The sequence below is a fragment of the Telopea speciosissima genome, chromosome 4 (assembly GCF_018873765.1).
Source record: "Telopea speciosissima isolate NSW1024214 ecotype Mountain lineage chromosome 4, Tspe_v1, whole genome shotgun sequence".
NCBI classification, from domain to species: domain Eukaryota; kingdom Viridiplantae; phylum Streptophyta; class Magnoliopsida; order Proteales; family Proteaceae; genus Telopea; species Telopea speciosissima.
In genome coordinates, this window is record NC_057919.1 from 6,658,698 (window position 1) to 6,673,623 (window position 14,926).

A 14,926-nucleotide genomic window follows, 5' to 3' on the forward strand; every position below is an offset into this window, starting at 1 on the left:
CTTCAAACAGAGCTGATTGGAGGGTAAAGATCCATGTAATCAATCCAATTTAGTTGGGATAAGGTTGACTATACATTTTCGGAGTGAGGTTTCACCATATTCTCGACAAATTTGTCCCCTCCAGTACCCTGCCCGACCCAATTCCCCTAGTGCCTGTAATAAGGGGGGCCGCAATGACCACCCTACGTTTGCCCGAGTGGGGACTACCCCCCTTATTATAGGCATTGGGGGAACTAGGCCGGGCCAGCCAAGGAACCAGAGGAGATAATTTTCCATAGTTAGGGTCAAATCTAGTGTGTATGTTTTCCACATCAGCATGTAATTATGATTAAAATTTCAAAACAATCTAATATATCTAATTGTCAATATAGAACTTTTAATTGAAAACAACTGAAACAGTTAGCTCAAATATGAATGGGGAAAGTTTTCATATATGGTTTACAAGTATGTGAGAGGGTGGGAGTTTCAAGGCATTAATTAATGGGTGGAGATTTATGACTTTTTCAACTCTTTGTGAGAGGGGACACAATCGTGCATGCTTACACGGTCATGTATGAAAACTTTCCCCTGAATGAATCATTGAAAAACAGAATATATAGAAGGTGTCATACTTGGTGGGCCATTGAGTTTGGTAGACATGCAACAAATCCTAACCATTACCAATCTTTCCACAAGTTTAGACAATTATCAATCCATATTGTGGAAATTTTTTTTGCATTCTCCAACTCATGGAATTGTGAGTTTGGTAGACATGCAAGAAATCCTAACCATTACCACTCTTTCGAGAAGTTTAGACAATTATCAATCCAGAGAAAATTTTGCTTTTTCCAACTCATGGAATTGGTCAATTTCCTTTAAAAACAAAAATCATTTAATTGGTAGACCCAAGTCAACAACATTTACCAAAGAGTAGACCAAGGAAAATGACTGCATCACTTTCCATGAATTCGTGTGGCTTACGGCTTACTTGACTGATTCCATGGGGTTACCGATTAGCAGACTCTTTTTTTGTTGGCGTTAGCAGACTACCCTTCCCCAGTTGCTTGCACCACATGAAATTTAGTGGTAATATGGTAATTATAAAGTATGGTAAATGTGAAATCCTTTATACTTGGACCCACATGTTTGTCAAATGAGTGGTTATCATGGTTTCTAATTCCAGATTTTTATTTATTCATTAAAATATTTATCTGGATAATCGAATTTTGAATATGAATTTGTATATGATTTTGGTATCAAAATTCAAAATGATAACCCGATTATAAATTCAAATATCGATGTCTATTTTGATTATAATACCAACTTCTTTGTAGTCTCAGTGGTTTGTTGATTATGTTTGCTACCATGAGGTCGAAGGTTGGTGCACGTTTTCTGTCCGAGGGTGGAGCATAATGTACACTAATGCTTTTTGAGTCTATCTTTTTCCAATAAGATTAGAAGTTATATTTGTATAGATCCTAACCCTCCCATACCCTAGCAACCCAAATTATCTTAGAGAAATCACAACCAAAGAAAATGTGGTAATTAAGCGGATTACACCTCACGCTTATAGAACTAACACTTTTGATTTTTGTAGAAAGCCATTTACTTAAACAAGGATCTTTATCCCCCTCAATTTATCTACCTATTAATTTCCTCAATTCCATCTAATAGGGGAGCGGAAATGATCACCCTACCCCTTGCCCAAACACATTGCCCGAGTGGTCAAGTGGGGTCCATTTCCCCCTATTAGATGGCATTGAGAAAATTAACGGACAGGCAAATTGAAGAGATAATTTTCCCTTAAACAGTCCTTAATTAATTGGGAGTCCAATACGAATAACTATCCGACCAAAATTTTATTTTATTTTTTAAAAAAACTCAATCAGTGACATATTATCCTTGCAATAACTATAAAACCATCAAACTCATCAACCTTAGACAACACAGATGCAACAAACTTTTAGTGACACCTTCAGAATTTGTGGAAGGACAAAATCAAGAATCATTAGTTTCTGTTATGGAGTGCATAAACGACTTGAAATTTGAATTTGGTTTGATCAATTCAAATCGTAATCTTATTACTAAATTATAGCAACTCCTTTTTAAATTTCTTTTTGTGTTTATCACATTGTAATAGTTCATTTTAAATTTCCGAAGGCACCCACAAATGAACATTGGTAGGCGATCAAACGAATCCTTCTTTATCTCAAGGACACCATATCACATGGTTTGCTGCTTACTAGGAATTCAACCAGTCATTTATTGGCCTAGAGTGATGCTGATTGGGTAATTAGCATCACCGATCGCAAATCTATCGAAGGATATGCGATCTTTCTTGGTGATAACCTTATCTCCTGGTCTACTAAAAAGCATCCAACAATTATAGGGTCCAAAAGATTCCTAGGTAGAAAGTATTTAACCTTTAACATCGAAACCCAAACACTACAAGAGTTACTCAAAAAACTCCATGCCAATTTGGTTATCAAAGCCATATTATGACAACCAGTCGATCTCAACCTCAAGTAACCAATTTTTTTTGGGATATTCATTTGTTCTCAAGAAATAAGATGAGTCCTCTTATTAGAATCAGAAAAACTAACCCAAAAGTTTAAAATAATTGAGTCTAACTTGTGCATACAGACGAGAAAAAACCGAAAAACAAGACATCCAATAGGATGGAATGGCCGATGAAATCAACTAGATCAATATATTACGATTCAAAAGATGATTTGATTTCCAAACAGATAACCCCTCATCAATCCTTCCCACGAAACTATTTATTGCAACCCTTTTAGATCTACGAAGAAATAATTGAGTACCAAGTTATAAAGATGAGATATCTATTGAATTATCAAATCATACTCCTGTCTTTATCCTCAACCCCCCAAAAAAAGGTGTGATAGCACATTTGGTTATGAAATTGAATATGGCGAAAGTTCCATGCTTACATGTATATGTAGAGTCATGCATTCAACTATTGAATGGTTAAAGAGAGGAATGAAAAACATTTCATGCTCCACCCCAATGTAATGATGGTAAGGTAGGACCATGTATGCAAACCCTTAGGTCCCATTTATTTGCCCGATAAAAGTGGGATAGACAAAAAAGGGTGGGAAAAGTGTACTAGTTCCCCACAAAATACCAAGGATGTGTGTGTTTAAATACATCGAGTGAAAAACTTCTAGAAAAACTCATTAAATGTATTTATTCTTGTTTGGTGAGGTGGCACACTTCTTTTTCTCACCCCATTCATTTTCAAAGTCCTACAAAATTGATAAGACTTTAACACTATTCATGAAAAAAATACTTTTGAGTCTATATATCTCCTCTTCTTATTTCCTTTTTTCTCATGAAATCCCACCCCATGGTCATTTCTTCTCTCTCCCATTAAATCTCACCCCACTACAAAATATCTATTCCATCTTAGTTCCTTTCCTTTCTTTTCATTTTCTTTCCTTGACAATCAAACCCACAACATGTACGACTCACGCTCACAAATTTCTCACCTGTTTTAATCCATCAAACCAACGGGCCTCACTAATCAAAAGAATTCGTTTTACACCAAAAAAATAAAAAAGAAATACTAATAAAAGAAGGAACTTTCACTTTAGGTTAGTACAATGGTTCACATCTTCTACTTCCATCACTTGTGCAGTTATTATCGTTCCGGAAAAACAGTAAAAACCTAAGTTTAAATTGCAACTCTTCCTTTGGTGCAGTTCTTGTCGTTTTGTTTTGTTTTGTTTTTGTTCTCTGGAAGGGTGGGCGTTTGTTGGGTGGAGTTGTGGAGTTAGTGTGTTACAGCTGTCGTTTCGATAAGCAATAACTGCAGCTATATAATTCTCTAGATTCGTTGTCCACCGTCCGTCCGGAACTAAATGCAGAGAAAGCAAATGTAGGAGAAGGAGAAGAAGAAGAAGAAGAAAGAAAGAAAGAAGCATGGAAGGTTTAATTCCTTACATCGTAAACGCCCTCAAGAAGCAGAAATCCCAAAACAAATATCGTTGTTCCTCCGAGATCAGTTCGAGCCGCAGCTATTACCAGCCGTTAAATAGTAAAGGATCGTCGGAGGGGTCTTCTCACCGGCGAACCAGATCCGATTTTCAACTACCGGTGGCGGCAGACTTACTTGGACAGCGTTCTAGTGGTGTTCAACTCCAATTCTTACCGTCACGAAGCCTCAAGATGGAGTCCTCCACTTTCTCTCCATCAGGTGTAAAGAACCCCAACAAGATGGGTTCTAATTATACCCATCAAGCCTCAACGGAGACTGCTTTTAATTCACATCTAAGAAGGTAACAATGGATCGGATCTCAACAATAAGAGAGTACTTAATGGAACGGATTGGTATCTAAACCAATCCTTTCAGTTCTCAGATCTTCAATTATGCCTTGATTGTAATGAGTTAATGTTTCATGATGATATACTTCTTTTTTACTCTGTATCTATTTTGTTTCTTTTGATTTTCTTCAGATTTGTTGTTGTAATTGTTTCTCAAAGTATTGAAACCCATAAGGTATTAGCTATATTTCATGTAATCGGAGTGAAGTGTTGTTTTAGAAGTGCGTAATTGGGTATAATGTCATTTGTGCGCGAGGGAGGGATGCTTGAAAGGGTACACGACCGATCAGGTTGAGTGTTCAAACTTCAAACTTCAAACTTCAAACTTCAAAGATGAAAAGTCCAAGCGGGATGATAAAATATAAAATGGGGCCTACGTGTGTTTGAAAAGCGGGGTCTGCCATTGATTAACTGGCGTGAATTAGGTGAAGTCTCACGTCACCCGTGATTTATCCAATCAATTACATCGAGGGCTGAGAAAAAAAAAAGACTAATACTGAGCATCTACATAGCCTATAAGCCAACAAAAACAAAAGTTTTTATTGATATTTTAAGAATGATCCATATAAGTTACGTGTTAAGTTTTAATTTCAAATTCTCTGTGTTTTTCATGTATATATATAGGGATAAAGTTTTTCGGGGGGCGTAGGGTATCCCAGGCACATGGGCAGCCCGAAATGACCAACACGCTTTACCGAATGACCCAAACCTCATCCTTTTCCTGCCCCATGTGTCTGGGTGTAGATGCACTCTCAGATAGAAAATGAGAACAAATACGAACGAGTATGGCCTACGCAGCTATTCCACCACTCCCATGAGTCTTCATCTCTCCTCCTTATATGAAAGACACCTCTTACCCCTTAAGATAGACACATGGGAGTACTGACATAGACCACACTCCTGGACAAAAAACTATTTCCATATATGTATATATATATATATCCCATTGTAGTGATGGGAGACTGCATTTTTTTAAGGGAAATTTCACGTATCTCCCTGAGATATGACTTATGTACATTTTCACCCGTGAGATTTGAAAAATTCCACGTACCTCCCCTGCTTTCCAAACCAAGCAATATAAACACCCACTCCATTACCTGTACAATTAATTGGAAACGGTAGGAAGTGCCCAAATATAGGAGCTTGCGAAATTACAACCTTGCCTTGCCCCCTTTGAAATAAAAAATCCCTCCCATGTTAATACCCTTGTGTGTGCTCTCATTGGTCCTTGCACTGGTGCAGGGGCTACACAACCAAGCAACAATCTTGTGCCTTCTAATATATATAGTATAAAGGGTAGGTCTGGGTTGGGCTGGGCTCAGCCTAAGGCCTCAGACCAGGCCCCATCCAACCCGGCTTTGGACTTCAAAATCCCAACCGAATCCCGTCGTACAGACTGAAAAGGTCTGCCAATTATGCCCAGGCCCTGTTCAGGCTGGCTGGGCCATTTTGACACCCCTACCCAATCCACTCAGTATGGGCTTGCGTTGAGTTCAAAACAATTGGCAATGGTACTAGCCTTCACTGATTCCGATTTCAATTCTACTGGAATTGAACTGAACTATAGAAATCTAGTATGAATTGACCGATTCGAATCAATCAGAATTAAAATCCGATCCAACCAATTCCAATTCAATTCAATAGGAATCAGGATTCTGACAACCATGTTGAGATGAATAATAGAGGACCATACAAGTGAATAAGGACCCGGCAATTCCGCTCATTGTTTTAAAACTTGAAAATGTTTCAACATATCGGCTGGACGATACAGTCAAAAAGTGATTTTTTTATCTGAAATCTGACTGATTCAACCGATATGTATCAGTATCCGTATCAGAATAGCAGAGATACGGTACCGTGATTTAAAACCTTGCTAGGCCAGGTTTTGTTGGGAACTTGGAACCTACATCTGGGCCTTGTCCAGCACAATCACGGGATGGGCCTAAGGATAAAGCCAATCCATCAAACGGGTCCTGTAACACTTAAATCGGTCCTCGTCGCCTCGGTGATCAGATTATCCCACAATTATCCCACACGACACGCTACATCTGGACTAGCAGAGTCAACAAGATTGACGCGTTGAAAATCATGGTTGTGGAAGTTGGACAACAATCAACAGATGCCACGAGATGACAAAACAATGTGGAAATTCAATTTCACAGACTCCAACACCTTCTTAAACGTTGTCAGGCAATGGCTATTGCAGGAATTAATGGGAATTACGGCAAAACCACGCTTTCACATTCACACACAGGAACGGGGTTATACTGTCACTGTTCTGTTAAAAAAAAATCATTATAGAAGTCCCTGAAAGACCTAATTTCTTTCCAACAATTCCATGGAGCAAAGGATGTTCAGCTCTGCATCCTCTTTCCTCTCTAACCCTTTCTTCTATTTCTTGATTTTGTTTTTGTTTCTGTTTCATTCGTTTCATCTTTCACAGGCCCAACAGAGTTACGTCAACAACAAACAGCTTAATTGTTACAATTACAACAACGATTCTTCAGTTAATGGGTATCTCTGCAATGGTCCTTCGAAATCTTGCATCTCCTACCTCACCTTCCGATCACTCTCTCCTTACAACACCCCCATCAGCATCGGCTACCTCTTGCGTGCGGAGGCGGCGCAGATTGCCAAAATCAACAACATAGAGGAAGTCGATCAGATCCCTACGGACACCCTCGTCATAGTTCCTGTGAATTGTTCTTGTTCAGGTGAGTTCTACCAGCACAATACCTCCTATATCCTGAAAGACAAACAGGAGACGTATTTTAGTGTTGCAAACAACACCTACCAGGCTCTTACCACTTGTCAAGCCTTGATGAATCAAAACCCTTACGATAGTTACAATCTCTCCGTCGGATTGTCACTGGAAGTCCCACTCAGATGTGCTTGCCCTAGCCGAAACCAGACTGCCAGTGGTGTCAGGTACTTGCTTACGTATCTGATTGCTGCCGGTGATAGTGTTGCTGCGATTGGTGAGACGTTCGGTGTGGACGAGCAGAGCATAAACGATGCAAACGAGTTGCAGACGGGCGAGACTGTCTTCTTCTTTACACCCATTTTGATTCCGCTTAAGAACCAGCCCACAATCATCACAAAATCAAGTCCCCCACCGCCGTCGCAGTCCCCTGACTCACCTCCCGTCGTTCCCGGAGGTAACTCTTCATCGAAGAAATGGGTCTTTGTCGGCGTTGGAATTGCAGCTGGTTTAGCTCTTTTGGCCCTCTCCGGGTGTCTGGTTTGGTTCCTGCGTCGCCGGACTCCGCGACCCAAGCCAATTCCAGAAGAGGGTAATAAGCTTGGTGGATCTGCTGATTACTCTGCCATACCTGAAAATAGATCTGGGTCCGTCACCCTCCAAGGGGCTCGTTTTGTAATCGAATCCTTGACCTTGTACAACTTCGAAGAGTTGCAGAGAGCTACCGGGTCCTTCAGTGAAGGTCATAGGATCAAGGGCTCTGTTTATCGCGGCAAGATTAATAGCGATGATGCTGCTATAAAGAGGATGAAAGGGGATGTCTCAAACGAGATGAATATTCTAAAACAAATCAACCATTCCAATGTGATCAGACTATCTGGTTTCTGTGTACACCAAGGGAGCACCTATCTCGTTTATGAGTTTGCAGAGAAAGGTTCTCTAAGCGATTGGCTTCACGAGAAGGAGTATCTGAGTACTTGCCCTCTTGGGTGGACGCAGAGAGTTCAGATTGCTTACGATGTGGCAGATGGGCTTAATTACCTTCATAACTACACGAATCCTCCCTACATTCACAAGGATTTGAAGAGCAGTAACATTCTCTTGGATGGGAATTTCAGGGCCAAGATAACAAATTTCGGGTTAGCCAGAACCTTGGAGGAGGAGAATCAAGAAGAAGGTTTCCAGTTGACAAGGCACGTAGTGGGTACACAGGGTTATCTGGCCCCTGAATATATAGAAAATGGCGTAGTTACTCCTAAACTAGATATTTTTGCATTTGGAGTGGTGATGTTGGAGCTCTTGTCTGGAAGGGAAGCTGCAACTGCCTTTGATGATGAAAAGAAAACAGACAGCTTATTGTGTGAAACAATACAGCTGGTCTTGACAGGAGAGAACGTGAGAGAGAAGCTAAGGGGATTCATGGATCCTTCTTTGAGGAATGAGTACCCCCTGGATTTGGCCTTCTCCATGGCCCAGCTTGCAGAGAATTGTGTGGCATACGATCTGAATTCTCGTCCAGCCATCCCTGATGTCTTTTTGTCTCTGTCCAAGATTCTCTCATCTTCCTTAGATTGGGATCCTTCAGATAACAACCTTCAGAACTCTGGGTCTTTTAGCCATGGTAGATAGATAAGGAAGCTCTCTCTCTTTACTGTCAAATGAGAGCTAGATATGGGAGTTCAGTTATGTAATAATTATTTATTTGAAGTTTATGGGATGCTCTCCTCCAGAAGAGCTTGAAATCTCCAAGTTTCTTACTCCATACATTTTAAAATATCTGAATCTATATAATGTTCTAAATAGGCAGTAAGTACCAGTGTGCTCTATCAGAACCACAATTCTAATTCCTCACTCCTCAACTCATCTGGCTGGATTGTAATTTGTAATATATGTCTTCTTCTATAATTTATTGAACCATTCTATTATGCTCATCAATAACACATTTGATCATATAGTAGGGAGATTGAGGGGATCGATGACAGTGTTTTATATCAATGGACAATCAATTCCTCATTATTGGAGCCCTCCTTGTATCTTTACATATTCTAACAGAAGCAAACAAACATAAGGTGACTCTTCCACATGAGGAGACTACTCAGTATGAAATTATGAATAGAAGAGTGAACTAATCAGCCATTACACCTGTGATGGAATATCTTCCATTGTCGTTAGCTACACAGCCAAGTCAGTCCACCACAGAGGCCACAAGGGGAAGCTGGGTCTTTTTGTTTTTGGTTGAAAATGATAATTTATTCAATATAATGCATAGTATAAGATACAGATCAACAATACACCAAGTAGAGTAACCACACTCGCAGGGGTTAGTTTTGGAGTCGCCAGACTCTGATAAATTTCTTTTTTGTGTCTTTTAAGAACAGGTGGGGAGTGGGGAAGTGTTAAAAGCACACCAAATCCAGACTTAAATTTCCAGTAAATTATAACCAAGGTGAGTATTCCTTCATCTACATTTGCTGGTGATCTTATCAGAAAACTAATTCATTGATGATTTTATAACAACTTAAGCAATATGCAGCCTTGCGACAACATTTCCTCAGTTTTTTCAATGAGATTGAGAGAGGGTCCCAAATCCCAACTCTAAATGAACCAGATAAAATTCAACATGATCAGATTACAACAACCAGATGATTTCCATTGCGATCATGTGGATGTTTGGAAATATTTGAGCTCATGAGCTGTAAAATCCAATAAAAATTTTGGGGGTCAATCATTCTAAAACATTATGATTGACAGTAGACAATCAATTGATTTTTTTAGAGTGTGATTCATTGATTGTCATCCTGGCCAGAACAAAACCAAAATTACAGATCTGGGTACCATAATATGAATGCGAGTCTTGTGGAAAATCCCTAGTTTCAGCGAGCGTGAGATCCACAAATTTGTCTCTGTGAGAAGGAAAACATACAAAGGGCAGACCTAGGCACAACGGTAAGGTTGCTTCATTGCTACCAAGTGGTCACAAGTTCGAGTCGAGAAACAGCCTCTATGCAAAGCAAGGATAAGGCTGCTACATTATTGTTAGATTTAAAATATATTTTATTTTATTTTAAGTTTCAAAATTTTTTGATTGCTTTGTTATGGTGTGGGACCCATGTGATCAAAGAAGTAATTCCAAAGGTTGTAACATTCTATGGGTACCCTAAAGTCTGTTCATGGTCACTATCATGAGTGGGAAGGTGGGTCAAGGATATTGAATGAGATTGATTTCTCAATTCATGGCCATAGGTGATGTCTCTCCCTTTATGGGTATTAAGACCTTTATGGTCCTTAGTGGAGAATGACCATTTTATGGGATTTTAAGGCCTTTATGGTCTTAGTGGAGAATGAATGAATTTTAAGGTCATTCATGACCCTTAGTGGGGAATGACCATGAATTTGGAATTAACCTTCAATTCATGTCCATATTCATGCCCATAAATCTTATTCTTCAATTTGGTCATAAGTGGATGGTTATTCTTGAGAATTCCAAGGGAATGCAAGGATTGGTCTTGGGCCTATATAAACCCAACCAATTGCTTTGTAAGAGACATCTTTGGATACATGTTCATGCCCATACTTAGCAATCACTAGGAGTATTATTCTCTCTCTCTCTCTCTCTTTTCTTCTAAGTGTGTTAGAGGGTTGCTGTGTTGAAGCTCTTGGCTCCTTCAAGGGACTAGAAGGACTGCTTCATCTTCTAGTTGGAAGTTGTTTTATCTTGGGGTAGTGGTGCAGAACACTCCTTGGCAGTAGGAGGCATCAATTACCTTAAAAGCAGCACCACAAGTGTGACTCAACCTCAATCTTGTTCAAGTTATTGCTGGTGTGGTTCTACATCAAATTCAAGCTTTGGTCTTCTCATTTCAGCCAAAGGGCAAGCCTAGTTTCTACTGCTTAATCTATTGTATTGCAATTCGTGTTGTTTCAATTATTTGTAAGGAATTGTAATACAATTACCCAACAATTATGACCTTCCCAAGACCCCACAGTGGTGGAAACATATCGTGCACTTAGAACACCCTTTTAGAAGGAAACATGCAAATGCAGAACAAACAAACAGATAGAAAAACCAGTTCTTCCCTTCACACGGTTAGTATTCCTTCACCAGTGGCCATCATTGGCATTGGATGGATGCCAAGAAACAGTGGAGCGCGCACATTACAGATCTCCAACAAATAGGAAAAAGTAATGACAGACCCTAGATTTGTGGGTGTTTCCTTCGTCACAGGAAAGGAAAACTTTCTCCAAAACTAAAATGCCTTTACTAGGAGAATTTGGTCATTCAATTCCAGTCATAAATTTAGGTAACGAGATTCGATCCCCCGTATTGATATCTCGGGCAAAACCCGATACCGTGAACTAAATCCTTGATTCAAGTATCCAACATCTACAAGGCTGCTCTCTCACCACAGGTATCACTACTCAAGTTTTTCTTCAATCCTCTAAGTATCTAACTTAGCTCAGTCCTTCTGGAAGTATGGAGCCCAATCCCATCTGCATCCACTAATAAAACTGTAGGACAAATTTGACCCAGACAAGTCAAAAAAGTCCTGCTCCTAGGGAGGCCCAACTCCAGCTGCATCTGTTGATACCCTATGTATAGCATTTTTTCGGATCAGCTGCATTTGTCGACACTCTTTTTTTGTTTTTTTTTTTTTTGAGCTTGGCACCGTTGGATGTAGCATCATCTACATGTCGAGCTCGTAAGATTGCACTGTGCATTACAGAGAATTTTGTTCAAAGTTTGTTCATTCTGTAGTTTAAATCTTTTTTTATTTCTGTTTTTCGGCAAAACAAACCTTGGGCTCCATTTGGTTGCAAAGGGAATTAAAAAGAAGGAACGGGAAGGGAAAATTTTCAAATTTAAAAAAGAAACTTTTGTAATCATTATACCATGTGATTGAATAAATTAGTTAAATTTCTTACCATATTTAGTAATAATACATTTTACATGTAATATTTGTTTTACATTTTAAACCAAAGGGAATTGGATGCAAAGTAAAATAGAATTTAATGATCAAATATGGAATGATATTTTTTGGTAAGAACTAAATATGGAATGATTTGAAGTTAGTGATATTGTCACATGGGATAATGATTATAAAAATTCTTTTTTAAATATAAAAATTTTACTTCTCTTCTCTTTAATTTCCCTTGTAGCAAAAAAGAGCCTTCTTAAATTAATTTTTTTTGAAAATTTACTATGAATACTTCTTAGTTTTCTTTCATTTCTCTTTTTCAGTAAAACAAACTTTTCTTCGATTTAGTTTTTTGTCGCAGTAGTTGAAGTGATTTTCTCTGGTTCACCACCCAAAAAAAAAAAGATTCTCTATTCATCAATGGTGTTTTAATGTTATGGTGGACCGACTCTAGGAAGAGTGAATATCTTCATTAAATTCCATCCACTATTGTTGAAAGGTTCAAAATACTTTTCTTCAATTCAATTAAAGGAAAAGATCCCGTGGTTGAAGACTCTCCTCACCATGAATTAAGAGAAACTGGGTGAGTGGGTCCTTTTAAAGTTTCATCTGAATGTTTCACCCAATATAGCAGCACTATTAAATCATTCCTTTTTGAAGAAAACCAGGTCAGGACCAATTGTTTGACTTATTCTGTTTCAGTTGTCACTTCAATAATTTACTCTTAAACATATCTTGACCAAACAAACACACAGACACCTAATTTGAACTCTTTCCTTTTCAATTTCATTATCCAATAAGGTTTCAACATTCCCAATCAAGGTTGCAAAAAATCTAGAAAGTTAATTAAGGTTGCAAAAAAATCTACAAGTCACTATATGGGTTACCAAACTTTCCACATCAACACGTAGATGGAATTTAACTCGCATAGAGGAAACAAGACAAAAAAGATTGTTTTTATTGTGTTGAGATGATGTAGAGAAGATATCTGAAGGATTTTTGAATCGATTGGATTGGCAAAAGTTCACCTGATCAAGTCGGAAGTACTAATTTGATAATGCAATTTTTGAAAACTTAAATTTTTTATTTGGGTGGAATTATGGGAATCATAATATCCTATTGGAAACGCAAATGCTATTGGACCTCTAAAACTTTATGTGCCATTTAGGAATCATAGTTTTCTATTTTATTTTTATTATATTAGTTTGTTTCTTGTTTTATTTAGGTTGTCTTTTCTTTTGTAATCCATTTTCTTATATAAGGATTGTTTGGATGAAATAAAGCATCTTGAAGTTTACGAATGAAATTTCTTTATTTGCTCTTCTTTTCTGTTAGAATTAGGGTTTTCTTTACCTTGAGGATTCAAAGATCGTGAGCATTACAACGAGATCTAGCCCCCAAACTTTGTACTGTGTCATGAAATGTTCAAGTTATAGATATACATTGGTTTGTTCATGTCCTTGATGTTTTCATATACTCGGAGAACTATTTCACTTAATGCCTTGAGGTTTTGGATAGAAGCCTCCAACATAGTAGCGAAGCACCCGTGAGGGAGGAGTGTTTAGGTATTGAGAATTAAGTTAGATTCACATCAGTTTGTTAAGCCCTTGATGTCTCCAAGAATCCCTCAAACTTTACCCACATATGTAAGAGATAGAAGGAACTGAAATTTTGTGGACAAATAAACCAAAGACTCTGCACACAATTCACATGTTAAGTTTAAGTTAACCTGTTTTTTGATAAGGTTTTTAATCTAACCAACCGAGACAATATTGTCTATACATCCATAGAATGATTAAATTACTTTTCCACGTGGAGAAAAATAGAAAACTATTTTTTGTGAAAAACAAGATCAACTGTAAAAGGACCTTAGGGCTCGAATAGATCTTAAGGGATCTTTAAAAGGTTATCCTCAAATTCAATGTGAATGATCCAAAGCCAAGTTTGAATGTATCTCCCTGGGTTTCACCAATAAAGCCTTAAGCTTTCACATAATCCCCAAAAGGGGGGAAGTCATTTTGAGCAACTCAGATAATTCATAATCTTCTTCTTCAAAAGAGAGCTCAAGATCGGAACTATAGTTTTTGTAGATCAAAAGAGGGTATTACCCTTTCACTTATTTAATTTTCCAAATCTCCATGTGCTCTTCTTGTCCTCTCCCATTTTAGAGAAAAGTCTTGAAAAGCTTCTTAGTGAAGCATTTGTTTAATGGATGTGTGACACCTATGCAACTATGTTTTGGGGTTCCCACCAGCGCATGAAAAATCCTAAACAAAACATAGCCTGACTAGACTTTTAATTTTGATTTAGTGAGCGACAACCATGCACCAATGCATCGTTTCCCATTTCCCACCGAATGTTTTGGTCTCTCCAGAATCAATTTTTTAATCCGTTCACCTTTCTGACGGAATTTTCCTTTTTTCAAACATCTTCCTTGCAGGAAAATTAATGGCGAGATTGGTAGCTATAGAGATAAGAAGTAACGTGGGCTTCCTGAAACCGCAATTCCTGTGAAACGGCACATTAAATTTGCAGAATCCACCGTTACCAAAATCTGATATTTTGGAACTCAAATTTGCAGAGAGTGGGAGGAGGAATCAAACCCATCAGCCATCTTTGATGTTACACACAAATTTCTATCAATTTTTCATAAAACGAGCATAAACACATCAAATGTGTAGAAAGCTTAAGTAAAAGGAAAATTAGATTTCACTTATAAGAGCTTCACAATATTCAAAGTTGGAAACAGTCGTCAATACTAAAACTGATAAAAGGGGAAAGGAATAAAAGTAGTTGTTGTTTAAGTGAAGAATCACATTAGGATTAGGGTTTTACACTGAAAGCAGAGGAGATGAAGTCTTCAACCCAAAAGGGTGACAAGTAACGAGGTAAAACGAAACCTTGTTCTTGAACTTCTTGAGGACCAAAACCTTCCCTTCACTCCAGCCAAGAACAAACAAGACTCTCCGTTTAAGAGCAGTTATCT

General features: G+C 38.2%; 2 protein-coding genes across 2 annotated transcripts; both read left to right on the forward strand.

Moving 5' to 3' along the window:
• The first annotated feature begins 3,882 nt into the window (after positions 1 to 3,882).
• LOC122660237 lies at positions 3,883 to 4,281 on the forward strand. The gene is made up of 2 exons (XM_043855457.1): positions 3,883 to 4,195; positions 4,241 to 4,281. The coding sequence occupies exons 1-2, from the start codon at positions 3,922 to 3,924 to the stop codon at positions 4,279 to 4,281; spliced, it is 315 nt and encodes a 104-aa protein (XP_043711392.1). The 5' UTR covers positions 3,883 to 3,921.
• Positions 4,282 to 6,621: 2,340 nt separating this feature from the next.
• LOC122660235 (protein LYK5) lies at positions 6,622 to 8,692 on the forward strand. The gene has a single exon (XM_043855455.1). It carries the CDS (start codon positions 6,662 to 6,664, stop codon positions 8,651 to 8,653), a length of 1,992 nt encoding a protein of 663 aa, XP_043711390.1. The 5' UTR covers positions 6,622 to 6,661; the 3' UTR covers positions 8,654 to 8,692.
• Positions 8,693 to 14,926: the final 6,234 nt, after the last annotated feature.

What these genes read in the sequence shown, in the direction of transcription:
- LOC122660237 (XM_043855457.1), top strand. Translation starts at nt 3,922, where the DNA reads ATGGAAGGTTTAATTCCTTACATCGTAAACGCCCTCAAGAAGCAGAAA. An exon ending in CTCCACTTTCTCTCCATCAG is followed by an intron (nt 4,196 to 4,240) that starts GTGTAAAGAACC and finishes ATACCCATCAAG; the next exon opens with CCTCAACGGAGACTGCTTTT.
- LOC122660235 (XM_043855455.1), top strand. Translation starts at nt 6,662, where the DNA reads ATGGAGCAAAGGATGTTCAGCTCTGCATCCTCTTTCCTCTCTAACCCT.